Genomic DNA, 27619 nt, shown 5'->3' with positions numbered 1-27619 from the left:
AGAGTATTAATTACAGCACAGCAGTCTCTGTGACTTGAAATAGAAGGCTTTAACTTACCGATAGGAGCTAAAAATGTTGGAGAAGATTGGCCTTAGCTCTGTTTTCTCAAAGTGTATTTGTTAAATTTGGTTTTGTAGTAGTAGGGAAGAGGATTTACACTGGAGGAACTTACTGGTTTGTATTGCTGCTTTAGTGTAGCGAGTGGGTCTTAAGCTCCCATATTTGAATGCCAACATAGTGCATAAACGTGAGCCTTCTACTTAGCTCCTAAACTTCACCACAGATCTAAAGATACAGGGAGCATGTGAAATAGGTTACAACACTTTTAAGTAACTTAAGTCTATAATTGAAATAAATGTTTACATGGCTATAATAATCCTTTTTTTATCATTTTCCAAACAATGACTAAATCACTTACATTTTTCAAACTGTGTGTGTGGGAGGGGGTTTAATGAAGTAAGCCCTGTTACAAAGTTTCTTTGGCTTCTTTAGTATGTTTCTAACAGTTCAGCTTGATTAAGTAGTATCTAAGAAACTAAAACTAATCTGAACAGTAGTCAAGCTGGTTCACGTATTTGGCTCAGTCTATTCTTTCTCAGTAAGAGCAGTCTCCTCTAAAGCAAAGTACTGCGTGATTTTTTTATTTCCCACCCCTCAGTTCCTGAAGTTATTGAAAATCTTCTTCAGCACCTTTCAACTCTTAAAGTTGATACTTTCTAGTTTCTGGGAAACTGCCAGCAGCAGAGTTCATTTGAATTTTGTGATGAACCTGCTGTATATGATGATCCCATGTTATGGGTCAAGAATAAATATTTTTCAAAGTACAGGGGAGCATCTGTACTCCACCAGAACAAAGCTCCCTCCAGCTCAGTGACTTATCTCAAATAGTAAGTGATGGCAGATTCTTAGAGAAGAATACAAAGGCAGAGTAAGCACTCCCAGTCTCCAGTGATCTGTTAACTCAAGGGCTTCTGATGTCACAGGTAGTATGGAAAATAGTGATTTATGTTTACCAAGTAAGTGGTGTTTTTGTAATTCTGTATTTATTTGAAGCCTTTGAAGCACTATAAATGACATAACTGCAGCAAGTAAAGGGCTGAGCATTGAGGCCTCATTTTGAAAGGGTGAATATAATACTTTCCTAATACAAAGCCAAAAGGATGTACTAAAGAAATATTTATTTCATTGTTTTGTGATTTTCAGTATTTTAAGTATGTAACATTAAAGGTACAGTGTTAAATGTCTTAAATGTTTGTTCTTGGCAGGTTATCTTCGGTAGATGGACATTTTGGCTACCCTGACTGTACTACCCCTTTAGCAATTTTTAATATTAACAAAATTCATTCAGTTTTGAAATAAAACATTAAAAATAGCTCTTATTTGCATTGCAGGGCGTATGGGAATAAACTTCCATCATCCAGGAACAGATAATATTATGGCTCTTAATAGTAAGTAGTTAATATATAATAACTAATGTCATGCTGAATGTTGTCTTACATTAATCGTGTACATAGCTGTACCGTTAGACATAAATGTGTGCTAATATTTGCACAGAAGTTTGTGCAGTATCTTAAAATGACTTTTCTGAATCAGTCCTCTGATTTTCTTGGTAGAACTGTTGATTCTTTGTATTTGCTTTACAATAGCTCTGTGCTCCACTGGAAGCTTCATAATGCCTGCTATATATATAATATTGCAAAACAATCTTTGTTCCTTCTTTTCTTTGTGTGTGTGCGTGTGTGTGTTAAATCTGTAACTCTAATTTCTGATGCCTCTCCAGGCGTATTCCTTTACGTTGGGATGAGCTGTTACCATTTTTGCATACGATTACATTGGCTGATAGTTGACTTTGTTGGTTTCTCTAAAACACGTGGACAGGATTAGAAAGATTGGAAACTTTAGCCATCTAAATGATGAGAAAAAATGGGGGACTGAACTTCACTGAATGCTGATTGGTTTTGTTCAGTCCTAAAAGCATGCATCAAAAAAGCTTTCCCAAATGGATCCAGAAGCTCTGCAGACAGCCTTGTATTTTGTACTGGGGTTGTATGTGGGGAGGCGTTAGGCATCACCAGCACATAGAACTAAACTATGCAAGTCAATATTTTTCTATATCTAGTCCTACAAAAATACTTAGAGTAATTGCTTTTCACTAATGACAGTATTTTTTTCCAAAGAAATTGCCGTAGCTGTGTGTCTGTAATCTGAATGCAAGATAGGTGCTAATGGAAATTTCCAGCAAATATTTCTAGGCTTTTTTATCTGCAATAAATGTACATGTGCGCTGAAACATTCATTTAACTTCTTGGAAATTTGTTTTTGCTTGGAATATTGTATTAGTTAGGTGTTAGGATTAATTTACTAGCTTCTCTACCTTTTTTTTTTTGCTTTTGCACTGACTCTGTAAGTCATACTGTGTATTGTTGGAAGCTGCAGATTTTTATTTCACAGAATCGTCTAGGTTGGAAGAGACCTCCAAGATCACCTAGTCCAACCTCTGGAATCTAAGCTGTAAAATTAGATATTTTTTTTTTTTGTAGTACCAAGCAGAACTTAAAGTATTTTTTTATATGTGAAGAAAAAAACAAAACAAAAAAGGAACAGACAAGGTGCTAATGTCACTTTTGAAACCTGTAAGACTACTGTGTTCTTTTAGTTTTAAGCATCTAATGATGAGATGATATTTTGCAGAGTTTCTGTAGTCATAGTTAGGATATATGCCACATTTTGTTATGGGCATATCTTATAGGAAATCAGGTAATTAACTGGGAGAAATGCTTCATATAATTAAAGACATTAATGAAAGGAAAAGCTAGTCAAGTGGGTGTTCATGTGTGAAAATTCTATGCATTACTGTTTGCTGTTGTTTGACGTGAATTGTGGTCTCAATGTGTTTGTTGTAATGTGGGTGCTTCCACTGCTGATTGCAATAGTAATATAATTGTGAAATTGGGATGAGAGACTATGACTGAATTTTGAGTTATTAAAAAAAAAGAAAAAGACATTTGCTATGGAGTGCAGTATTTCCTGTAGATTAGAGGTCTTTGAAAAACAGGAATAGAAATAGAAAATCTCATACAAAAAAGCTCCATGCTGTTATTGGCCATTACTAAGAGAATAGAAACTAGATTAATTGTTCTGTGAAACCTCATACCTTTTGGTCATAAATCTTTGAAAAATTGAGAATAAAAGCAAGTTTTGAAGTGAATAATCTTTACAAATTATCTTCTGCTTTAGATTTTAATCTTCTTTTGGATGCTGCTAAAACTGAGACATTTGGAACTGTATAACCCCCATGTGATCCATTATCTTTGCTATGGGGAAATAAGCTAAGAAAAGTTAGCCCAGGAAGAAATACTCTTTCCTCTGCTGTAATGGATGTGGTCCGCATTTAAATAACAATAATAAAATCTGAAAGATTTCATTCCAGTAGATTTTGGAAGAACTTGAAGAATTTACATAACTTCTTTAAGTCCTACTATTTGCGATGTCTATACATCTGCAAACTTTCTGCAGCTAGAAGACAATATAGGTTGATGCCAACAGCAGTGCAAAACTTTTCCCCCCTCCCTGTAACACGTAAGTAGTTTTGAGGGGTGGTCGTCTCTTTAGCTCTTTCCCATCCCTTATGGCAGCACTTCCAACTGTAGTGCAGCTGGTATTCTTATTTATTGACTACAGCCTTGTGAAACTCGGGGCTTTCCTGACTGTCCTGAGATAGTGTCTGTAATTGTTGAAGGGGCTGTTTGGCTTGAGGAAAGGTGCAACTTGCTGTTTAAAGAACCTTAAAATCTCAAGCCCTTAGTTGTGAGGACTTCGTGCAGAGTATACTACCACCAGTTTGGTCATCCCTGCGCAAACCTATAAATCATCATCTTAAAGCACTGAGTCCTGAAATAATAAGATTAGTGAGATAGAAAAGGTTGCTTGTAAATGCACACACAGTTGCACATGTATGTAAGTAGATTTATAGCGCAGAGGTGCTTGACATTCTCAATGAAGATTTGGCTTTTATTGAGGAATGTGCTGTTCCAATATTTGGAGCCACCTGAGCATAATTCTAAAAAGTGTTTAGGCAAAAGGAATATGCAAATGCTTATATTTGGAAATCTTGTACAAGGGGGAAAAGTTACTGCTTTTCTATATAGTAGGTCTCAAATAATTAGATGTTTACAAATCAAATCATGTTTTTGCAAATATTATTACATTACTTTATCCTTTGCTACTACTTAGACAAGGAGGTTTTTTTGTTTACTAATGTTTGACTTGTTTCAACCCTTTAAAACAATTATACTGTCTAATTGAAATAGTGTTTTTAATCAAGTAGTGACATCTATTTTTTAAAACTTTTTAATAATCATTAATATTGATCTAAGCAGTCAGTAGAAGAATTTTTATATACTTACATTTACAGCACCTTATTAAATAAAATTGATATTGTAATTTTTAGGGGAAATGTAGCATAAATGGAATAACTGATTTTATTTGTTTAAATTCATGTTAAAAAATCACCTGTTGATCTTGGTACTTTTAGTACGTGTTTGCAATACTAATTAAAAACTATATTTACAGTAATAAGTAAAAATTGAAGGTAAATTAATCTGGTTGGCCAAAATTAACTGGATGGTGTTAACATGCACTCCCCTCTAATTCAGCGACACGAGAACTAAACCAACACCATTGTTCACCTACCTGCCTGCTAGGTGCTGAGCTATTGTCAGTGCTTCTTGTGCACTCCAGAACGCCAACAACGAACTTCAGGGGTAGGGAAGTATAGGGGGGTGAAAAAGGGAGATGGGGAATAAATGAAGGGGTGTGAGTTTTTTGAAGGAAGCACTGAATGGTATTGCTGGGATCCCAAACTACTATTTTAAAATTAGTTTAGACTGAGGGTAGTTTAAAAAACAAACAAACAAAACCAACCAACCCCTTCCCCCAAAAAGACAACCCACATTTGTGAAATGCTGGAATTTTGTTTTTCCTAAGGCTCCTATGTACAGTGACTCTGCACTGCTGTTGGGCTTCAAACGTTCCATCTGCTACCAATGTTCATTCTTGTCTCTTCTGAAAATGTATCAGCTGTGAGGTCTGGTACTGTTTGCTCTCCATCTGACTGTCTTTTCATTAATGTCATTTAATTCTGTTTGTTCTAAATAAGATAATTTTAAAAATAGATTAAGGTAAGGTTTGGGGACACATTTTAGGTCTTTGTATATATTGTTTTTGTTTTATTAAGATGAATAAGAATTATGGGGGGAAATCATGCTGTGATAGAAAACAAAAGCAAAAATAATATATATATATATTATTTTTTTATGCTTGTATTGTTTTTTACAATTGTCTCCTTAAGAACTATTGTGCTTGGCTTTTTGTATGTTCTGATGTATTTTCAAACACGTGTGATATTTGTATATAACAAACTTGCTTAAATATCATCTTATATTTAAATCTTTTGCCAGTGACATGAGTATACCTTGAAATGAACACTTCTGAATAAAATGTTTATTCAATTATTTTTCTGTTGCAAAATCTTTAGTTGGCAGTTTAATAAGCTTTTCTTTTTTTTTTTTTTCCCCCCTCTCCCTCTCCCAGTAGTGATAATACTCTGGGAGAACGTGCAGCTAACTTTTGAGATGCATTTTTCTTTCCTGATATTTTGGTACCTGCCCATTGGTACCAGCTCTTTAGCCCAATTGCCACATCAGGGTACTAATGTATTACTGAGTCATTAGCATGTGAGAAATAATAGGAAGGAATAAAAGACATTGAGAGAGCTAAGTTGGGTCTGGTTTTACAAGCCTTATTAATTTTGAAGAGATCAGAGTTGATTTGATTGGAGGGAAACAATGGATGATGGCAAGTCTGACGTAGGCAAAGGGGAAAGGGGGCAGAGGGAGCAATAAGACTTTTTTCTTCTTTTTTCCCTTCAGTTTTTATGTTAGCACCTGCATTTTCTGAGATCTGATTTGGCTGTTACTGCAGGCAGTATCTCTTATCAGTGACTGCTAAAGTATCTTTGTAGCAGAGGAAGATTTACCTTTTCTTCCTTTTAATTCCATTTTCTAGCTCTGTACTACCTTCTTATTTTTTCCCCACTACTTTTCCTGCCTTAAAATCTCACCAATGTTCTTTCCTTTCATCTGTGCGATCCCTCCTTATTTTGGGTCTGTTTCTGTAGCATTTTATGATCAAGATTTGCCAAGCTTTTCCATATGCACTGTATATGATGCTAGAAGAGATGAGGCTGTAGTCCAGAATTAGGTTTGGTAGATTGAAAGCAATATGAAGGGACTGCCCATCAGCTTGGCTGTTAGAAATGTGAGTTTTATTTATTCATCTACTTTTCAAATGGAAACAAATAAATAAAAATAGATGAGCCTTGCCTCCTGCATAGATGCTTGGCTACTAAACATGCACGAGGAAGAAAAACCTAAGCTGTCTTAGACCTAAGCTTACTGGTTTTGAGTATCAAATGTCAGACACATCAAGTTTTGAGTATCAATTATAGTTCATACATTTGACAAAGTGAAATCCAGTGTGTGGGCCTTACCTGAATACAGCTTGCATGTGGACTGTTTTTGTTTGTTTGTTTTTTGAAGAAGGGATTCGATTGTATATGTACACTGACATACATTAGCAGGGAGATTGTTGTAAGACTTGCAGTGCTAGCGTTGGAAAGAAGTGAACCAGAAAGGACTGTTGAGGCAGATACCACCGAATTATCATGATGCCTGTCTGTGCATCCAACTCATCTATCGGTGGAAACTGAGAACTGTCTTTTGAACCACTCTTAGATGAACAAAACTCATCCCAATCCTCAAATGCTAATAATTTAGATTATTTATTTTTTTTCAAAGTTCTCTTCAGAAAGACTGGAGGATAGAAATCTTGTCCTTTGTGAACAGCTTTTTTTAGCCATAGGAAAAGAAGAAAGAGCATTATTTTCTTAAACAAGCTGTTCTGTGGAATTGCTCATCATGGAAAATAGCCCTCCAGATCTCCAACACTGAAACATGCAGAAGGAAAAATAATTTTAAATACTACCCCAACAAAATGGGGAGAGCAATCTCAGAATGAAAGATTAATATATGGTAAACTTTCTTTGTAAGCAAATAGATCTCTGTGCATGTAAAGCACAGTAGAAACATATGCTAAAAGTTTATATAGTGAACCAACTTTAATTTTGTTCTCTCAAATACAGTCTTTATTTTTCCACACTTTTGTGCACAATACTTACTGAGTTTTGCTAAGTCATGCTCATTTACCAGCTTGCTTCTTATCTAGTTAAAATCCAGAAATTTAGACAAGAAATAGTATTTTAGATTCAGTAAATTCATGCTGTTTTTATTAAGCATTGGCCTCACTTTTGTATGCAAACTGTTCCTGACATACTTGACTTCTGTTTTAGTTTGTGAAAATGTTGAACTGATTCTGTGTATATAATTTTATTGCTTTGGTTGCTACAAATTAAGTTACTTAGGCTATTTCAACTTTCATATGCTTCTGACTGTATGGAAACACAGTTTTTAAATGGAACCTTCCTTACCTAGCTCTTATTGAGAGATTTTTTTCCCATTCTTTAACGATAGCATGTTTTAAATAACCTTCACCGTTCAGACAGAATACCATGGGTTGACAGAGTGAACAAAGGAAACTTTTGGCCTGTCTTGCTGGAATTGCAGTAATGGTTTTTCCACACGAGTAATTTGAGACAGGTTGGTGTATGGTAGATACTTTTAAAAATCAGAAACATGTAAATAAATTTCATGTATGGTATAGCAAACAAATTGCCTGAAATGAACAAAGTCATAGAGGAACTTAAAATATGTGGTCTAAAGTTGGAGAAGTGTAGCACTTGACCAAGATACAATATTCATTTATCTAAGCTCAGAAATTTGTGAAGAGCCAAATTAAATCTTCAGATCAGTTGACAGAAATTCTGACTGTTGCATGTAGTTCTTGCATCTGCATTTCTTGTTATATGCGCACAAATACTTAATCTCAGTTTATGTATTTTAATGGCATACAATCAGTTTTCCTGGATTATTCTGTTCAGTTGCATTTTAAGGTTAGGTCAGCAAAAAGAGTTCTTCAGTGAGTTCAAAGTATGTGCTACAGAGATATTGTTATAGCAAAGATACGTTGCATAATTGCACTTGATTCTATTGCCTTTTGTCAGTTAATTCATTCTCACTGACGTTTTAATTCACTTGTAAACTTGCAGATCTCTGAAGGAATTCAGAGACCCATTATTCAAAACAAAAAGTCTGACATTTTTCTTTCTGATCTTAGAAAATTATTGCACAACTCAGTGTCCTAAAGCAAGTATTATTCTGAACTGCTGATTGCTTCAAGATTGCAAATTAGTTTTTCAAGTTAGAAATAAGATTCTGGTACCTTTATAAACCAAGGAGGTTCCTGGTTTCAAATCTCAAAATGTTGACTTTTTTTTTTCTTAGACATAATACTATTTTAAATCAATTGAAGAAGTGTCTTTAAGATTTCTTTGAAATGTACGTCTTTGGTATTGTAAACACATGATGGCATGAACAAGATTAGGCTTAGTACCAACAGTGAAGAAAGAATGTTTTTAACACTTTCAAACTATTTCTACTGAGTCTCCTATAAGGAAAATGTGATGATGCAAGTGAATGATGATGTTGCTTACTTTGAACTTGATATTAGCTGGTGAGATTCACTTTTTTAGTTATGTTATAGAAAGAGTGTAAATCTAGTTCTTTTGAATCCATAACAATTTATGGATTCACAAATTTGTTATTCCTTGAAATGTTAACTATTTGATCTGTACAATGTGCAGACCCAATCCAGTATTATAATAAAGCAATGAAAAAAAAAAAAAAAAAAAAACAAGAAAAAAAAAAAAACAAGACCAGACAAGAAGTCTCAGTGAGATCCAGTGCCAGTAACTTATAAGTCAGTATTTGGCATACAAGATCTCATGGCTTAGACACTCTTTTTTAGGGGGTGTTTCTAACTAGTAAAGATCATCCTCATGGTCCAACAAACTTTAATAAGATTATAATAAATGTTTTCATTTTTTTAATTTTATAGCATTCTCCCAGTAAAGAGCATTATGCAGTCTTTAATCACGAGGAAAAATCTAATTCTGCCCATGCCTCTGCTGAAATCTGTGAAAAGGATCTTTCACAGCTTGTCAGTTCTATATTGCTGTTAGAACCTGATTAAAAGACAAGCTGACAAATTGATTTGGCAATGCTATCTCCTGTACGAACCTACAGGAAGTACATCAACATGTCTGTAGACCTAAGTTACTAATTTTTAATTAGGCTTGACGCATTAGAAAAGGTTCTCCTGAAGGTTCTTTCTCACAAATTGTTAATATGGCCATAATGAAGCTGCTGAAAGCTTTTCATCTGCTTGATGTAGGTGAACAAGTACTCAAGTTTCTATAGAGACAGTCTTTTATGATAGTGATAGTAACGTGTCGAATAAGTATCAGTTTCTAATCCATAAAAATTGAACTCTTAACTGAGTACCCATTTGAACAGTTGAAGCTTGTGGTTTCACATGACTAACATCTGTTGTTTGCAGGACACTAAGTAAGGTGGTGTTTTCACAAGTGTTTCCTAACTTCAAAGGCTTGGTTCACAGTAACAATATCCCTATTACACCTTCTTGTACTGAAGCATTGTGTCAGCATTTAATTGGATTAAGTCAGATGCTACACATGTCTATGTTGAACTTCCACATAGTACTCACTGATATTTATTTTTGCGAAGTGCTGCTGATTTTTATTTTCAGTTAACTTATAACTGAATTGTGCTGACTAGTGCATACTACCAGCTTTATAAGAGTATAGCAAGACCAGTTACAGGTGTGATTTGAGACCAGAATGGTAAACCAGTCAGGGCCCAAGAGTGTGCATAGTTTTTCATGAAAAAAAAAAAGTTCTTATGGCCTTCCTCATCCATAGGAGTAAATTAAACCAATGAGAGCTCATGACTTCAGGTTTTGGAAACTTTTTGTCTCTGTAGTCTTGAGGAAAGCTGCTAATGAGCCTAATAATGAACATCAGTTTTGCTGCTGTTTCTTTATTCCTTTTGAAGGCTTAGGTTTATTTATTTATTTATTTATTTATTTATTGCAGCTAGCTATGCTCTTTCATTTTTTCATATTTACAAAATACGTTGCTATAATTTTCTATGAATCTTATAATTGTTCTTTCTTATAGTCTGTCTCTGCTGTGAATGTGCTGAATCACCAAGAGATTAAGGAAGTCCATTTAAATGTGATGGAGCCTTACAAAAATCACCAAGTTAGTGGATAAGCTGAATGTAGAACTGCTGTTCACCATGTTCTTCAGAGCTAGGACTAAAAGAATATTTGGTGAAACTTCTAGCAGATCCATTTAAAGCCCACTAAAGGAGGAAGGGCTTCTGTAGCTTACTTTTGGAACTTGTAGGTATCATAGAATGGTAGAATATCCCGAGTTGGAAGGGACCCATAAGGATCATTGACTCCAACTCCTGATATTACCAACAGGTTCAAAAAATCATAAGACAAATTGTGAACAAAAAGCCTGTAAGAAGGGATTAGAAGCGGGTAAGAATGTGCCTCCTAACATGTTTAATATAATGACTATGAATGCAAAAAGCATAGGAGAGAAACACACTGCTGACAGTGGCCAGTCATGATAGTGGCCATAGTGTCACTATGGAAAACAGAAGACTTGTCTGGACGGATCGCTGATCTTACCCAGTAGGGCACTGCATATGAGCACTCTCAAGTGTTCTAGCTGAGCCGTATGGTTCTTGTCATGGGAATGTTTTAGTCAATCCTTTCTTTTCTAAATTTTTTTTCACTTGGTTTCACCTCTCAAATGAATTGCAGAACACCTGCCTAACAGTAATTCTCAGAAATAGTTTGTGCAATTCTGGTATTTATTTACGTGGTTTGCTTTTATTACACAAATTACACAATGTCCCTTTCGTGTTGGAGCCTTCCAACATAAACAACAGGGCAAAACCGAAGTTATTCCCAGACTAAGAAGTGAGCTGAAGAGTGAAGGTGGTGTTCTTGTTGATATACAGTATGAAATGTTCTGTTGCTTGATGATGTTCTTGGTTTTCAGGATGTGTGTTAAATGAGCAAGAGTTACTTTGTTGTTTAAAGTTACTTCCCTCATCTGCATCCCTTTTCTTCTCTTGCCAGCATTATCCCGCTGTGGATCTTCTGGTCCTCTGCCTTTCCAGGGCTGTAGGCTGGGGTTGTTAGGTCACTCCTTTCTTCTGAGTCCTTGAGGGCTATCTTTGGTGGATGTGTGCTTCAGTGTGTATGCAGCTATGCTCATCTCACAGCCACGCCATTTCAAGAGTTTTGTGGCTCTTCGAAACACTTTGCAAATGCATTCTTATGCCAGCAGAACCCCTCTCTCTTGACTGCCATATAAATGTTTTCAAAATGCAAGCCACCTAAGTTCTATTTCATCAGTTTCATACAGCTTTTCTTGAGATGCAGTTAAAATTTCAGCATTTCAATTTAGTGTATTTTGATACATTGGAACAACAGGTAATCTTAGCTGCAGACCTCTGAGATTCCCAGCAGCACTAAATTTACTTAAAGGGATTGCATTAATTGGTGTTTGGGGAGTTTTGTTTTTTGTTTTTTGTTTTTTTTTTTTAAAAAAAAGCTTACAGTTCTGCTCTTAAATATACAGTTTCATGTTTGCAAAATACACTTTACTCATGGGATGAGGTGAGTTAGTAGTTTCAGGAGAGTTATCAGGAGGTAAAAAGAATGTATTGTTCCTTTGTATTTGAGTACATGCAGTTTGGGACATAGTGGTTATGTAACTACCTACCTGTCAGAGTTGAAGAAAGGTGCAAAGGAATGGAGAAACACTAACACAGCGGTGGCCTTTCATGAAGTTGCACAACTCAGCAGGGCCTGCTTGCAATGATCTCACAGCTTAAATGGCAAGATGTGTTCATCACTTCTTTAGTGCTGCAATGTTCTGTGAGGCACCATGGAAAGACTCACTTGTGAGTTGAATTGTGGAACCATTCGGGAGATGATTTTCTGTGCAAAAAGTTTCATATTTGGCACCAGAACCAGCATACGGAGGTGGCTTCATCTGTGCTGGGTACAAGTTTAGGAGCTCCCGCTCTCCCTACTTTTGTCTTTTGTTGGAGTTGCGCAAGAGAGAAAGTAACGTCAGATATACAACGCTGATAATTGCGTTGTTTGTAATCGTGCAATCTTTTCTTTATTGGTTCCTGAATATCTTCATTCAAGAATAACTTCTAAATCATTTATTTTCCAAAATATTTACTCAGACTGGAGGTGTTATGAAATTTATCCAATGAACCACTATTTCTGTTAAGTCTGTTGTGCTCTGAACTTCAAGTTACCAACAAGATGAGTATTCCTGATTTTGTCTCCAATTGCACATTCTTATTTTTCATCCTGTGTAAATGAAAAAGAAAGGGCATGTTGACATCCCTAAGTTGCCTTGCTGAATAGCTCTCACCTTTTTTTTGGAAAAGGTAATTTTTAATGCAGTCCTTCATCACAGGCTTTTAATTATTATTAAGTTTTTTGAATCCCCCTAGTGATGCGCTGATGCAAGCACTCTTTTGTGGCCTCACTGATGGGGATGGTGGTGGGGGAAGACACAACATAGGTGTATGCTGTCTGAGGCTGTGTTTCTTCAGGGCTTGAGGAAGAAATTGCCCATGTGACAGAGGGGATCCTGGTGCATGTGCTGGGGGAGAGAGGGAGCCTGTGGTGCTTAGGGTAGCTTCGGTGCTTTGCGGAGGTGACAGTGGATGGATGGGTAGTTCTCACCTCGCCGCCATGCGTCTGCCACGTAACTGTGGCTGAAGAAAAATAGGCAGGGAAAGCTGGGGGCATGGTGGGAGCTCTCAGGCTGTGCATTTGAAGATGGAAACAGAAATGTGGGAAGGATAGAAGTTCTTACGGTAGGGGATGCTTGGAATATTGAAGAGAGAGGAAACTAGAGGAAGTGGGTTTAAAGGGGAGTGTTGGGGAAGATAAAAGTATCACACCTAAAACCTGGACATGTAAGGCAGGACCTGAAGGCGTGGTGTTAAGTGTGGAAGTAAGAGATGGGGTTGGGGCAGAGGAGACATAGATGGTATCGCTGTGAAAAGAGGCAGAGGCAAACCAAGGCTCTCTTACCTAGCACCTGAACTCGCTTTCTGTTGAAAAACTTTGCCTGATCCCTGGTCTTCCACATTTGATTTCCTTGGAAGAACACCAATACCTTTTGTGATAGATTGAAGTCCACGTGTAGAAGACACTGTTTTCCAGATTTTCTGATATTCCAAAAGGTCAAATAAAAGAGTGCTTCTTGCATTTCCATTTATATCGTGAAACACTTTATAGTTCTGTGGCTTCTGCACTTGTACCGCTCTGTGGATTTTGCCATTGATGTACGTCTCACTGAAATGCTGTATTAAATCTGGTGCTTAGGAAGACGATTTGTCAATCTGTTTTTATTAGACTGAACATACTGACATACTGGCTATTGGGTTCATATGGTTTTGGTAGGACTTTAGTGTTTACAGATGGCTAATTATTTAACTTGAAACATAATTGGAAAATATGTTGTCCACAAACTAATTAATAAAATGTGAAATGATTTATTTTAATTAGGATTACTGTTGATGATGTTTATTGCCTCTTAAAAACATAATCCTGAATTAATCTTCTATAGTACTGTAAATTTGATGTGCCTGATTTTTTTTTAAACTTTGATATGTAGAAAATTTGCACAGCAGCTATGTTCTTTTTTTTTTTTTTTCTACTTTCCCTGGCTGTGTCATCTTCAAACTTTTTCTCTTGTCTTGGGTTGTTTGCATTTGATTTTGCACATTTTTGTATGTCTTTTTCTTCTTTTGGTGGGTGGGAAAAAAGAAGAGGTAGAAGCTACGTTTTCTTTGCTTTTGGAGCTAAAATCTAATGACAGCTGTACCGACAATTTTCTTCTGTGTTTACATGCAGCCAGGAGCTATGGGCGGAGAAGAGGTAAAAGTATTTACTAAATGTTTTGTTTGCTGAATACTGGGAGAAATAAATATCTAGTTCTTTTATGATAAGATAATGTTACCAGTTTTAACATCATGTGGTTGATCAATTGCTTCCTATAAATCAATCTGATATTCTTCATTTGCAAGACATCTCCCTTCTAATATCAGCTTAGAGCAATGATGATTTGGAGCTGGTAACTTCAAGTGTATTGCTATTATTGGTGAATTGGAGGATGAGTGAATGTAAAGATTCTTTTTCATGACACACATTTATCATTTTAAATTCGTGATGTTCAAGAAATGAAGATTGTTTTCAGGTGTTTTTGTCAAAGTTTAATGTTTAATTTATTGAATATTTCTAACACACTTTTTTCTTAGATGTAACATCTTTTGTTGGATACTGCATTTGAGAAATATTTTGATTACCCTAGGTAGTGCATTGTGAATACCAGTGGTGGGTACTGATAATCAGGAGCAGAAAAAAATACAGTATTTGAGTACATTTTAACTGTATTTTGTAATTTAGGCAACCCTTACAAAAGTAAAAAACAGACTGAAAACATTATATGGATGTTTGCAGTGCTGTGTATAAGCTTATTCTGAGAGATTAATGAACATGGACAATAGCAAGCTCGCTGCCTACCGAGAAAACTACAAATGTACCTTATTTTTATGTACTGTGCAGTAGCTTTTTAATTGAGAAAGTAGCAGTGAAGCTTTCAGCTTTTAACAGCTAGAGTTGGGCAGCGCCATATGTTTGGGGTACTTTGGCATTAAATTTCATTTTATCTTTTTTTTATGTATGTTCTGTGACAGCTATGCATGTGACATCGCTTGGAAGGCTTTTTCCTTTTCATAATGTAGAATTTGCATCAAATTTGTGAGGAAGCTTGGAGATGTACAAGCAACTTAGTCTATAGTCTATAAATAACTTGGAGTAGGCACATATGTAGGGAATAAGGTAGTAGGCTGTACAGGCTGTGCTGATACAGTTTCTAGTACATAATTTGAGCTTATTTGGTTCAAAGCTGACTGTATTTAGTGTTTACTTTATAGCTAAAGTAAAAATAAAAATAGCATTTTTGAAACTTAAATTTTCCCCACAAACTTACCTTCTTATTTTTTCCCTGCTTCCAGAGAATGGTCTATTGTTAACAGATGTTCAAAGCATCCTAATACTTTGTAGGTGATCTCATGGTATTGAAACAAATTGGAAAAATGTGGAATATAAAATATTGTGCACTCTCTAGGCGTGTGAACATGAGACTGTGCCAAGTGTTTCCAGATTGATTAAATGGCACCAAAGTAGGAAAGGAAGTGGAAATCAGCTGGGCACTATTAACTTCTTGCAACTTGTGTTTACTTGTAGAAGCAAAATGTAGTAATGTGGCAGTAATTGTAACGAATACAGTGTAGGCTGTAAAATGCAGTGCGGGCTCTTTTATAGAAGTTGTGGTGATGACAAAGCAGGGCAAAGAAGTTCTGAATGTGCTGGACTTTCAGGATTTTTTTTACTTTACCAAAATGCATGTTTCCCTCCATAATAATTTTTATCTCTGTGAAATTCAGTTTTTTCTATAACAAGTAGATTTGTGTGAGTGTGTGTGCGTGTCTGTCCTGTCATCAGTGCTAGGGACTTTGTGACTTGCCCTACCCGTACAATACCAAGTCTGTGATATCCCTGCTTTTTCATTACCTTGAATTGTATACTGTTGTTCTGAGCTTCCTTAACCTGAAGAACCATACAATTCTACGATAATCTGTTTAAAAAAATGTGTTGTTTATCAAATGCTCTCATATTTATTATTGTTTTTGTCATTTGCATTGTGGTAATATGCAGAGTACTCAGAGGCAAGTCTGTGCAGGGACTCATCTCATGTTTATTACACTACAGTATTTTAATTAGTGTTCCAGTCTGTCACTGTGACTAAGCACCTTCAGTGAGAAGAGGCTTTGTTAGAAATGCGTTGGGGGTTGGTGTAACCTAGCAGTTTTCTGTGGTCCTGTTTCCTTTGTGAAGTGAGATGAGCATTTTTTTGTAGATATCACACAAGCTGCTGAGTCATATTCTTTTAGGTATCTTGTTTTTAACTTTTTTGACCATTTTTTTCAGGTACAGATGTAAGCACAACTATGGAAAGCCAGCCTAGTATCTTTTCTCCTACCCTGACAAATCTGAAATGCCAGGAGAGAGATGCTGGCATATAAAAATAGGGCATTTAGTGATGCTTTCCAATAATACCCTCTCAGAGATTTGCCCCTAGGAGTATCCTGAGGTGATGGTTCAGTATTTATTGCTGCAGGATGCTTTTTTCTTGCTCATTGCCTTTTTCTGAACCTATGTAACCTTTTTAGCATCCTAAAAATCTTGTGGTTAGGGGTTCCATGGTTTGACTTACTTTGAGCCTTGCCATGTACTGATAGTGTTTAATGCACTTTAGTTTCCCCCTACTTGGGAGAGACAGTGAAAAATCACTCCTTATTCCCTTTTCTCTATGCCTTCCATTATTTTTAGTGGGTACTTTACACATTTAACTGTATATTTAATTATAAAGCTTTAGATGATCTCTTGTACTCAAATGAGTACAACGTTTGTGAACTGTCGAGCAGCTGACATAAGAGGTGAAATCTTGCTTTTTAAGCCACTGCATTTTTTTGGATTTCCTTCAGAACTCAGCACTCATTCAGCCTTCTCAATGGACCCGTATATTAGTTGAACAGTTTGTTCTAATATCTGTTCATTTGATGTGTATACTTCCACTAAGGGCTCATCTTTTTTTTATAAGAAGGTATGTTTGTGGGGGAAAAAAATAAAAAGATTATTTAGCCTGTTAATATTTGATATTCTTACACATTATTAGTCTCCCTACTTATTATTTCTCTCACGCATGTACTCTCTCTTCTGCTAAAATGCATATGTTTATATATGTGCATGACCTGTTAGTGCATTACAGAGTATTCATCAAGTCTTTCCTGTTTTGTGCTCTAAAAATGCCATTTCTGACAACCAGCTGTTTTAGACCTTGAGGAGTAGCATCTCTAAATGCATCTCTGATTGTGGCATTTGCCTTGTCTTTACGCTGGTGCTTAAAAGCACAGTAGGATTTTTGCTTCTGTGGATTTTTGCATCTGTGATCTCTGCCAACATTGCACATTCAATGTATTCTTGCTAATCAAGACCGTTCTGGTACCTGGTGTTCATAAAAATTCAAGCTGGTGTTCCATGTCAGTCAGAACACCTTTCCTGTTGTTTGTTTGTTAGCTTGGTTTTCATATGTAGGATTGCTGCTTCTTTCTGTAATGTAGCCTTTATTGCTCGAGGCTCTATTACTGATATTTTCAATGTTATATATTTTTCTGAATCGTGTCTCTCTGCATGTCTTGATTTTCTCCTTGCTTCTATTTTTCTTTCCTGTACTTCCTCGTGCATTTAATCCCAAATGTAGTTTAACTCAAGACCTAACCTTAGGTCTTGCTGGAAGTCAGTTTTGTGTGATCCATTAACTTTGAATTTAATTATATGTGCCCTGCTATTTATATTTGTAATCTAACACACACACATACACACACCGTTTTTATTGATTAATTTTAATTCTGTCCTTGGGAGCAATCCTCCATGATGCGAGGATACAGTTTTTTTTCAGAGTTGAGATGGGGTTCCCATTTATACATCTCTCTAAACTACAAGATTTATTTTTCACCTCAAATATTGGGAATTAAATTCTAAAGTTTGTTTAGAAAGCTGTGCTGCATACATATAGCCCTTAAATATTTTGAATATCTTTATTTTTTTCTATTTCTGGGTTAATAAATCTGATTTTAAATAATATGTATATACTCCAGAAATAATGGCAACAAGGTAATTGAATCAGGTCATCACAAATAAATTATTTACTTTTTATCAACAAACCAAATAGCAGTTATTTATGCTGCTTTCTGTTCATTCATTACTGAAAGTGCGTTTTAACACTGAGTAACAGCTCGACAGGCTGCCCTAGTTAACAACTTCTTTTTTTTGAGTGCAAGTGTTTTGTGTTTCATTTAATAAGTCTTTAAAAGATTTTAGCTTGTTAGCTAAGCTGTTTGCTTCACCTACACGCTTAATATCTACTATACAAAGCTTTTCTATGTTTATTTTGCTGTTGCCCCCTTGCTTAGATTGGGCCTCTGCTCACTCACGGAGGAAGCAATGCAGCCCTTGTGGCTAGGATCCTGTAAAGCATTCTGAAGGAGGCTGTCCTGCCCTGCAGTGCAATGGCTTGAGTGATGTGCTTTTTAAAATAACTCCTTTGAGATCTGTTATGGAAGATTTTAATCACTAAGAGTTGGTTTGATATGTTAATTGTACAAAGGTTCTTTCTGTAGCTATGGCACACATTGGATAACTTGTTGGTTTCCATTTGCTAGCCATTCATAAGAGTTTCTGTTTTAAAGCTAAATTAGTTTTTTTGTCTTCAAAGGACAATATAGTTATAGACTTGAAAAAATAGAAGCAATGCTAATGAGCATCATTTGGATAACTGACCATTTAGCTAGGCTTTTTAATACAAATTCTGTAAATCAAAACACTATTTTAGAAAAGGAAAATATAACTTTTTTTTATTATTATTATTTTAACTGAAATATTTAATTATCCACAGGAAATAGCTTTAACTATAGATACTACAAAATCTGTTACAGGTCGGTCTTCACTCTTTCCTTTTGAAGATGGCTTCCTAGACGACAGTCACGGTGATCAGTCTTTATCATCGGGTCTCAGCTCTCCAACACGCTGTCAGAATGGTGAAAGAGTGGAACGCTATTCTAGAAAGGTGTTTGTTGGAGGTCTTCCTCCTGACATTGATGAAGGTACTGTGAATAAGTTACATTGGTGAGATATGGGAATTGGCTTTCATATTATTACTTAGAAAAGGTCAGATGTTCATGAAAACAGATGTATTTTACCAGGTATATGGCTTGTGGTGCTTCTGGCATTATTTAAAACAAACAACCTCCCCCCTCTTGACCTGCAACCCCTGAGAATTTATTTGTCATTCTTTTGTACTGCAGATTAGAGGAAATGGAGGCAGAAATGTCTGCATAGCAGGTCCTCTAATCTGCAATAGCAGCATATGTTCTCATATGTGTTAAGTAGAAAAGCTGAAAAAGGGAACTCAGTGAGTACTGTCACTTTTCCGCAGTCTTTCTCTGTCCTTTTTAAAAGATGTTGTTGACTTCAAGGACCTTGTTAATACAGTCCTTATCAAAATAAATTGGGCTTTAATCAGCTCTTATATCCAGCATATATGTAGTGTCCAGTCCACGTATGTAGGGTGTTTAATATGGTTACAGAATAATAATCACCTTAGTAGAGATGGTCAACATGCTCTGCATGCATGTTACCACACACCCACCGACTCCTAAACAGTTTTTGGTATATTTTTCATATTACAATAGGAATCTATCCTATGTAGCTTCCGTTGGCATAAATAGGAAATTTGAGGATGCCTTATAATGAAAAGGGAGGGATCTTATAATCTGTTCTACTAAATCTAAAGCTTAAAGCATGTGCAATTATAATTTTTTAAAAAAATAGCATGGGTTGCCAACCTGCGGTTCACAAACAGCTCAGATGTAGTTCCCACATCACATCAGAGTTGCAGGACTGTTGATGCAAGGACTGCTGGGTAACCTGAATCCCCAGCTGCAAGAAGCAGCAGGCTGACAGGCACGACTAACGTGAGTCAAAATACATGCCCAGCCTATCCTGTGAGGAAGTAACATAGCCGCTTGGGAGCTATTATCCTCTTCCATGAGAGATCTACTCTAGTAACACCTTTTTCCTTCAGCTCTTCATTTATGTGGTATGTATTTTGTGGCTCTAGTCACTTGAAAAATCTGATGCCCAGCTCACAGGGATCAGATAAACTGGACGCATCTCAAATAGTGATCATAAAATTGGCAAACCGCAGCCCTCAAGCCTTTCTCCTGATAGATTGATGCTCTGATCTGTCTGGCAACACATTAGATATAATTTTAAACTAATTCTTTCTTTAAAATACATTTAAAAAAATGCATTGAGAAAGAAGATTAAAAAAAAACCAAACACTTAAAATATTTTTTTTGCTGAAACATCTGTATTTAACACAAAATTGTCCTATAGGATAGTCTCAGATGGTGTTCCATGGTGTTTTTAAACTGATACTTAAAAAGAAAAATAACTTGGTGACTCAAGGCAGATTTTCAGAGGGGGCTTAGGAAGGTGAAGTCCCCACAGCCGTGTGACCTGAAGCAGCCTGCTTTCTTAGGTCATGCTACAAGGAGTGGCCATGCTGACATGTAGCTTCTCCATCAGTCCCGTGTGGCTGCATCTGATCCTGCTTTGTGGCTATAATTAGAAATAGACCACAGCTGAAGCATATTCACTTTTGATAGATGGTGTTTGCATTTAATCCTGCTGCAAACTTGTGTTAGAAGAATGCAAAATTTCTTTTTTGAGCAGCCACATACAGTACAGAGCTGAAAGAATATTTAGGCATTATCTATGTACATTATTGCAGTTTTTGTTGATCTTGATAGGTACAGAAAATATAGACTATAACTTTTTATTTTTTTAAATTAAGAATGTTTACCTTGCCACTGTCAGTCTTCAGATTCTCTCTAAGTTGCCTCATTTGTTTTTTGTAGATGAGATCACTGCCAGCTTTCGTAGGTTTGGACCTCTTGTGGTGGACTGGCCTCACAAAGCTGAAAGCAAGTCATATTTTCCACCTAAAGGTAATTAGCTTAAAATACACTTATGCAGGCTGTTCTGGTAAAAGGAAACTGTGTCTACAATGTGGCAGTCCATTAAAAAGAAAGGATTTGACTCTATGACAAAATCTCTCTTTCAACGAGCATGTTTTCAGCAGTTATCGTAATGAGAAAACACAATTCAGTGAATGATATGTAGTCTTGTCTGTGTACTTCAGCAAACCTCGTGTCCTTGATTTGGTGCTTAATTTATACTACGTTTTGGTTAGAAGGAAAGTTTGGGAAATTTCCTAGTGCTGATTCTGTTGCAGTTTGCATATTGTAGAAACTATAGGAAAGTAGTTTAAGCAACATTTCTCATGGCTAGGAGTCGCTGGTGGATTGGGTGCCCGCTATTTTGTAGAGAAACATGAATCCACTTTGTGTGTGTGCTGACCCCAGGAAGCTGTGATCCTGCTCAGAACCAAAAGGTCTGCATCAGGGCTTGCTGTTGCTGAGCTGCAGCAATGAATTCTGCTAAGAGATGGAGTGTTCAGCTCTGACAGGTGTCATGCACCAGGGTCACCATTTCTCAGCTGGAATTGACTTGTTTCAGAGCGGCTTCAGGTGGGGCTATTTCACACCTGTCAGCAAAATACTATGCAGGCTTATTTTGGGTTTATGGGAAAACTGATGGGGAGAGTTGCCTGTCTAAATCCAATTGCTCTTATTGTACACTAGCTTCTCCTATGATTTTATACTGTACAATATAGTCTGTGCTCAGTGGCACCTGCCTCTTGCGTATAGTTTGGGAGTTCACTCACAACCTGAAACTGTAGCATAAAATTAGACACAGAATTTCTGATCTATATTGTAAGATTTTCTGTTCTCACTTGATCTGAAAGCTCTTAATTGCTCATTAGGGCCACTGATTATTTTGGCAGAACAGTGGGCTGCTCAGTCACTGCACTAGCTAATCCTACAACGTTTTGATAGATATATTTTGACTGTAAGAAATAAAAACCAATTTATCTGGAGCTTAATTGCTGGAGTCAAGATAGCTCTGTGACAAATGCTTGCCCTGTAAACAGTATTTGGGGCACTTCCCTGAAAAAAAGCCTAAGTGCTCTCTCTCCTGTTCTGTTCTCACAACTCAGCCTTGCTTCATATATTCCTATGGACAGTTAGAAAAATTATATATATATGTACCTTCACTTACAAGTTTAAAAAAAAAACAGTAATAAAACAAGTTTCTCCTCATCCCTAATATCTCCTGGTCCTCTCCGTTTTTTTTTGTTGTTCTTTTAATTCAATAAGTAACTTATTTTAATTCAATAAGTAACTATTTATGGCAGATCAACATGGGACTTCCCATTAATAATGAGTTTGTCCTGTATCTGACAGAGGACTAGTTATGCCTCAACAAACTTGTGAAAATGTTTTTGAGTAAGAGCTATTTTAGCAGAAGACAAGGGAATGCAGCCTCACTCCTATTTTTGTCGTGATTCTAATATAGGAAACAGCTTTCAAAGCCCCTGCCAGTTGCCCTGAGTGTCTGTCTGAAAGCGCTAAACAACAGTCAATCCCAACTGTTCCAGATTTATTTATAACTGACTTCTTAGTTATCAATCAGGACTGCAGCATCATACGTCCTGCATTCCAGTCTTTGAGATTCACTTACAGTCACATTAAGCTTGGTAGGTCAAATGTACATCACTTACTGTGATCCCATATAGGCAGTATCTGCCTAGAAGACAGAATGTTATTACCAGAAGTCAAAAGGTAAAATATAATGTGAACACACATTATATTTTTTCTACATCTTTTTCATCTATTTTAAATACAAAGAATACTTCTTTTCCGAAGTTATTATGGAATCATTGACAGAAATACCATAATAAAATGCTTCCAGTCCTCTTTTTGATTAGAAACTTCTTTAAAACTAAAATACAGCATTTAACTTTTATTTTAAGCTGTTCTGATTTGTTATCAGGCACTTCTTTATAAAACAGAGAAATGAAAAGAGATTATGCTTATGTACAAAATTCAGTGACACACTCATTCAGCTCTCAAATACTGATGAAATCAAATGTTTTCTCCCTTTTTTTTCTACGTAACTTCTTTCCATGTCACACTGCTAGTCCATAAATTTTCTGACATTTTGAATATGAGTCTTTCAAACAGAAAATCTGCCTGAATAAAAAAGGACAGACAAATAGAATTACATAGGGGGTCTTCTTGTATGCTAGTAATCTCAAAGGAAGACAAGAAAACTGGATTGCTGGAATGCAGTGGGATGACATGGAGGCTAATCTTTGTTCACACGTTAATAAAGACTGATCTCTGAGGCTTCTCCCACCTACTTGAACATGCCTGACTGACAGTAAAATTGATCCCTGCTCTTTCTGAAAAAATGCTGTCACCTCCAGATGGACTTTGGTGGCCTTTTGATGGCTATGATTTTTCATAGTTCCTTTATTTTTGTAAGTCAGGCCAGTGGACTCTGTCTGGACTTGCAACAAAAGTTGGTTTTTGTTTACTTTGATAAGCATTCAGTTACAGGTTTGGAGCAGACAGAATCAGTAGTTCCTGCCACGGGTCAGCAGTCAGCTGAGTTGTACAGTGGGACAGTTTTACGTCATGTTTTTTTGTCTTCATACATACATCCAGGTGTTGTCATCCCTGACAGCCCCAAGTGTACTAATACAGACTTTTAGGATCTACATGGGTTCTTCAAGAAAAATCCTGTGCCTTATTTGTATAACAAATACTGAATTTTTAAAGTGTTTACACTTACATTACATTAAAATGAATTCTGCATAGTTGCACTATATTAGGAACACTTTGATATTCTTAGGGCTAGGAACAAAAGGCTGCAAGAACTATTAGCCATTACTAAGCTGATCAAGCATGAAATCTGAAAGATTAAAATAAAATATTTACAGTCTAGTAACCCCCCCCCTCCTCTAGAGTGCTTTATCTTGTTAGTTTGGTGGGCAAGTCAGGCCATAGATGTGTAGCCAGGCTTGATCTAGCAAGCTGCATTAGCTAATTTATTAGCTGGTGTGGTTGATTAGCTTAGGTGCAGTGTTGTGTAAGCTGCTTTCAGGGCTAGCTGGGGTCCAGAAACATTCCTGCAGTGTTGAGCTTGAACAAAGAATGCTTTCCTGGCTTTGGCAACCTGAGCAGGATGATGTCACTGGCCCTGCATAGTCACTGTGGGTCCATTTAGACATGTTATTTCAAGTTTAGTGCTGGACCTGATGGATGTAAACTGGTTTTGTGTGAAATACACTGAACTGCAGTCTCCAGCATGGTGAGTTACACAAGGCTTATTTCATTATGATTTTGGACCCTTGGGGATTGCAGATCAACATGGACGTGTCTGTACCATATTCCTCAAGCACATTGTGCACTTTACTATGCAGGTTTTCCTGTTTTTCCCGATATTCTAGGTCTTCGTTAGCTTACTGAATCTTGCCTGACATGATGAAATACACCGTGAGCCTGTGTTTGAGAGAGATCTGTTTTGGTCAGTGATTAAGAGTTTTGGTTATAACAACACCAAAACCCAAATCACCTGACAGATCATACAGCCCTTACTGGAAGTATTGGTTGCCATTGAGTTCAATATTCAGATTGCTGAGAGAAGGACCATTGGCACCCAGCTGTTTTGTCACCGAAAGTGTAGATTATGCACGTGGGCAAGATAAGTTGATAACAGCTGACAATGCATATAAGAGGCTGCTATTTCTAGTTCTGAGCATCTGTATTGTTGCCTTAACATTTCTTTGAACCCGTTCTATGCACTGTAATGCTTAGCGCTGTGTTTTTATGTTGGTGTCATACACGAGGTGCTTTTAATGCCTTCCTTCTGAATAAGGCCAATTCATTACCATTGCCTGAAAAGTCTTTGGATGACTTCCTTTGGCATCTGTTTGGATATGTGAGTAACGGAACTGGCAAAATTATAAATGCCATGTGTTGGTCTTGGGTAAGCAGATGCCCAGTTTGTAATGTGTTTACTTGGCTTTCAACACGGAGTTTTGGGAACTAAATGTGGTTTGTGGCTAAGTATTTTCTGAGTACCTATGTGGTGAGTATTTAATTATTTCTCAACATCTAAGAAAATTATCAAATGTCGTTACACATTACCATGACAGTTTATTTCATTCTGACAAAATCCAGGTAATTCATATTGTATTCACATATAAACTGATTTTTTAAATTTATTTGCTGGTCTGCAGAGTTAAGCAATGTTTATGCTAACTACAGTCAATTTTTTCCTACTTTTTTATTAGACAGATGGTGCCAACTGTTACAAAAACATTCATTTAGTTTTTTTAACAGATTGCTAGCTTTAAAACAACTTTTTAAAAGCTTTTACTGACTTTTCTTTGTGATAACTATTATTTTTCTACATGCACTAAAACCTACAAGGTAAATTTAACAAAGATAAAAATTATGCAGAAATCTTCCTATTTTCCTTTCAATTTGAGAGGACTGATGTTTGGATAAAAATGGGTTATAGAGGAAAAAAAATGGCAGCGCTTGGAGATAGGATGTATTTGGGATGGAGGAATGCCTTGGTTTTACAGTTGATTAACATGCATGATGCAACTGTCTGATCCTCTTGTATTTCCCTGTTCTTTAGTTAGTTATTTGATTAAAAATAAACACACTTGTCCCTACTGCTTGCAGGGGGACACTATGGATGAGCAAGACCTCATGAAAATGAAAATACTACGTAGAAAGTTGCACAAAGTAAGACTGTGAAGTGATTCTCATGCTTTCATTTAAAACAACTGGTGGGGCAGACTGTATGGGCATTCTTGATAATCTCTAAGGTAACATCAGATAGGAACGCTGTCGTTGGTGGTCTTCCGACTGGTCTTGATTGTGCGGATGAGGTCCATTTGCATGGCTACTTCCCTTGGCACTGCGGTGGGGATGGTAGCTTCTGCCACAGCAGCCATAATGAGTAGTTGCAAGGAGAAAGTACGGTGTTGCAATTCTTTTTTCATCATCTAGATTCAGAAACTGGTTTGTTTCAGATCTGGCTTGTCTGAATACAGTGATCTATTCTACTTAGACTAGTTTCAGTACTTCGTAGAAGTTGTGGATGCCCCATCCCCAGAAGTGTTCAAGGCCAGGCTGGATGGAGTTTTGGGCAGGCCGGTCTGGTGCGAGGTGTCCCTGCCTATGGCAGAGGGCTTGGAACACGGGTGATGTTCAGGGCTGCTTCTAACCCAAGTCGTTCTATGATTCTAGTTGTTTGGCCTGAATGATTGAATACCATACCACTAAAGTGCAGCACTAAATGCCTAGCCAGTTTTCATACTTTAAAAACTGAAGCCAGAGACCATAGAGTTTGCCAGAATGGAAATTCAAGTTCCTTATCCAGAAATGCATTATATGGCAAATAGCAATGCAAAATCTTTTTAAAACTTTATTTGCACATGTTCCAACACATGTGCACAAGATCAGTCTTTGAACTGTTGATTTCTGAGGCTGTGTGTATAATTTGTAGGCCTTGTGCCTTGTCACAGCAGGACAGCACGATCCCAAAGCAATGAAATTCTCAAACTGTGTGGTAGCAAAATGTAGGGCATACTAGTCTGCTCTTCTGTAGCTGTTTAAATTTGCTTTTAGCACAGAATCTTCTTTTAGGTTTTCAATGAGTTTTGTTTAAGCCTTTGCAAAGGTCTTCGCACTATTTCCTATATCGTGCTAAATGTTTGAGGAGTCGTGGTGGTCAACTGATGATGATTTTAAAATGTCTGTCTCTGACAACTGGCACAGCAGTCTTAAAGAGCATTCAAGAAGCTTGCTTCATGTAAGAGAATCTGTCCCTAAACCAATGCTATTTGCTGTTTTTTTTTTCTAAGGGTAAACAAGAATCTGATGAGACAATATAGAAATATTTTTCAGCAATCAAACCTAGGCAGGACAAATCTTATTGTGAGATAGCTTTGCACAATTAGTCTCTTCTGGCTGGCTTTCATGTTGCCTTCAGTAAATGCTATTTCTTTCAGAATTACTAGGTTGCAAGAGTTTTTTTTTTTTTTGTTTTTGTCTGTTTTGTTTTTATTTTTAACCCTGAAGATGGGACCACAAATTTTTAGCAAACATTTGTTGTCCCTTCTTCACTCAGCTTCTGATGCCCAAGGAAGGAATGACCAGGTCTCTTCAGATGGGGCTCAGCATCCTCGCCTCCACAGAATTTGGTAGTAAAGACGGTTCTGTCAGTCTTACCAGTTGCTTTTCACTACAGTAACCAAATAGGTAAATAAAGGCTATTTAATACGAGAGGAGTATAACGGTTGTAGCCAAATATTCCTGAGGTAGTTTAGCTTATTACTGAAAATCTTCTTCCAGAAACAAATTTTCCCTTTCTGCCTACTTCCCTATCTTCATTATTCTCCTTTGTGGCATCAGAAAGCTTTTTCCAGTCAAGACATGACCGAAGTGATGCAATGCCCACAGTCACTGGATGGGCTTATATTCAGCACTAGGTTTTTGAGGTGGGAGGGTTGGGGTTGGGAGGGGCAGATGTTGGGCTGCAATCCCTGATAGTGGCTCTCATGATTAACTACTGCACCTCAGCCATTATTTGGCAAGAATCAATCTTGCAACACCATGTGCTGGATGACACTCTGCAAAATGTCTTCCTAAGGGGAATAGTCTCTTGTGAGATTTTTAGGTAGTGGGATTAAATCCAATTATTTTCTGACTGTAACATAAAAGAAGGCTCTTGTCTGAATTTAGATCTCTGCCCTATCAGTAATTTTATCCCTCACCTATGTGTTGTATTTTTTTTTTCTTGTCTGGTTCTCAAGAAATTGTGGTTGACTTTTAGTCTATTGGACACATT

The 27619-nt window shown here is 36.7% G+C and overlaps 1 protein-coding gene and 1 long non-coding RNA gene across 17 annotated transcripts in view; one reads left to right on the top strand and one right to left on the bottom strand.

Moving 5' to 3' along the window:
- The window catches only part of CPEB3 (cytoplasmic polyadenylation element binding protein 3), a 94077-nt gene that overhangs the window by 40830 nt on the left and 25628 nt on the right, over nucleotides 1-27619 (top strand). For 8 of the 12 annotated variants that reach the window (XM_048069222.2, XM_048069225.2, XM_048069223.2 and 5 more), the window contains exons 4-7: nucleotides 1393-1449; nucleotides 14009-14032; nucleotides 18715-18882; nucleotides 20701-20790. In XM_048069222.2, the coding sequence (XP_047925179.1) occupies nucleotides 1393-1449; nucleotides 14009-14032; nucleotides 18715-18882; nucleotides 20701-20790 (339 nt within the window). The remainder of the gene's footprint in view (nucleotides 1-1392; nucleotides 1450-14008; nucleotides 14033-18714; nucleotides 18883-20700; nucleotides 20791-27619) is intronic. The other 4 variants (XM_048069218.2, XM_048069216.2, XM_013187455.3 and 1 more) reach the window with 2 other exon arrangements.
- The window catches only part of LOC106040251 (uncharacterized), a 50501-nt gene continuing 41630 nt past the window's right edge, over nucleotides 18749-27619 (bottom strand). For all 5 annotated transcript variants that reach the window (XR_010832844.1, XR_010832843.1, XR_010832842.1 and 2 more), the window contains 2 exons: nucleotides 20646-20760; nucleotides 18749-18885 (listed from right to left, as the gene is read on the bottom strand). This is a non-coding gene — a long non-coding RNA (uncharacterized lncRNA). The remainder of the gene's footprint in view (nucleotides 18886-20645; nucleotides 20761-27619) is intronic.

This window comes from Anser cygnoides, chromosome 7 (genome assembly GCF_040182565.1).
Source record: "Anser cygnoides isolate HZ-2024a breed goose chromosome 7, Taihu_goose_T2T_genome, whole genome shotgun sequence".
Classification (NCBI taxonomy): Eukaryota; Metazoa; Chordata; class Aves; order Anseriformes; family Anatidae; genus Anser; species Anser cygnoides.
This window is presented reverse-complemented; position numbering and strand designations above follow the sequence as displayed.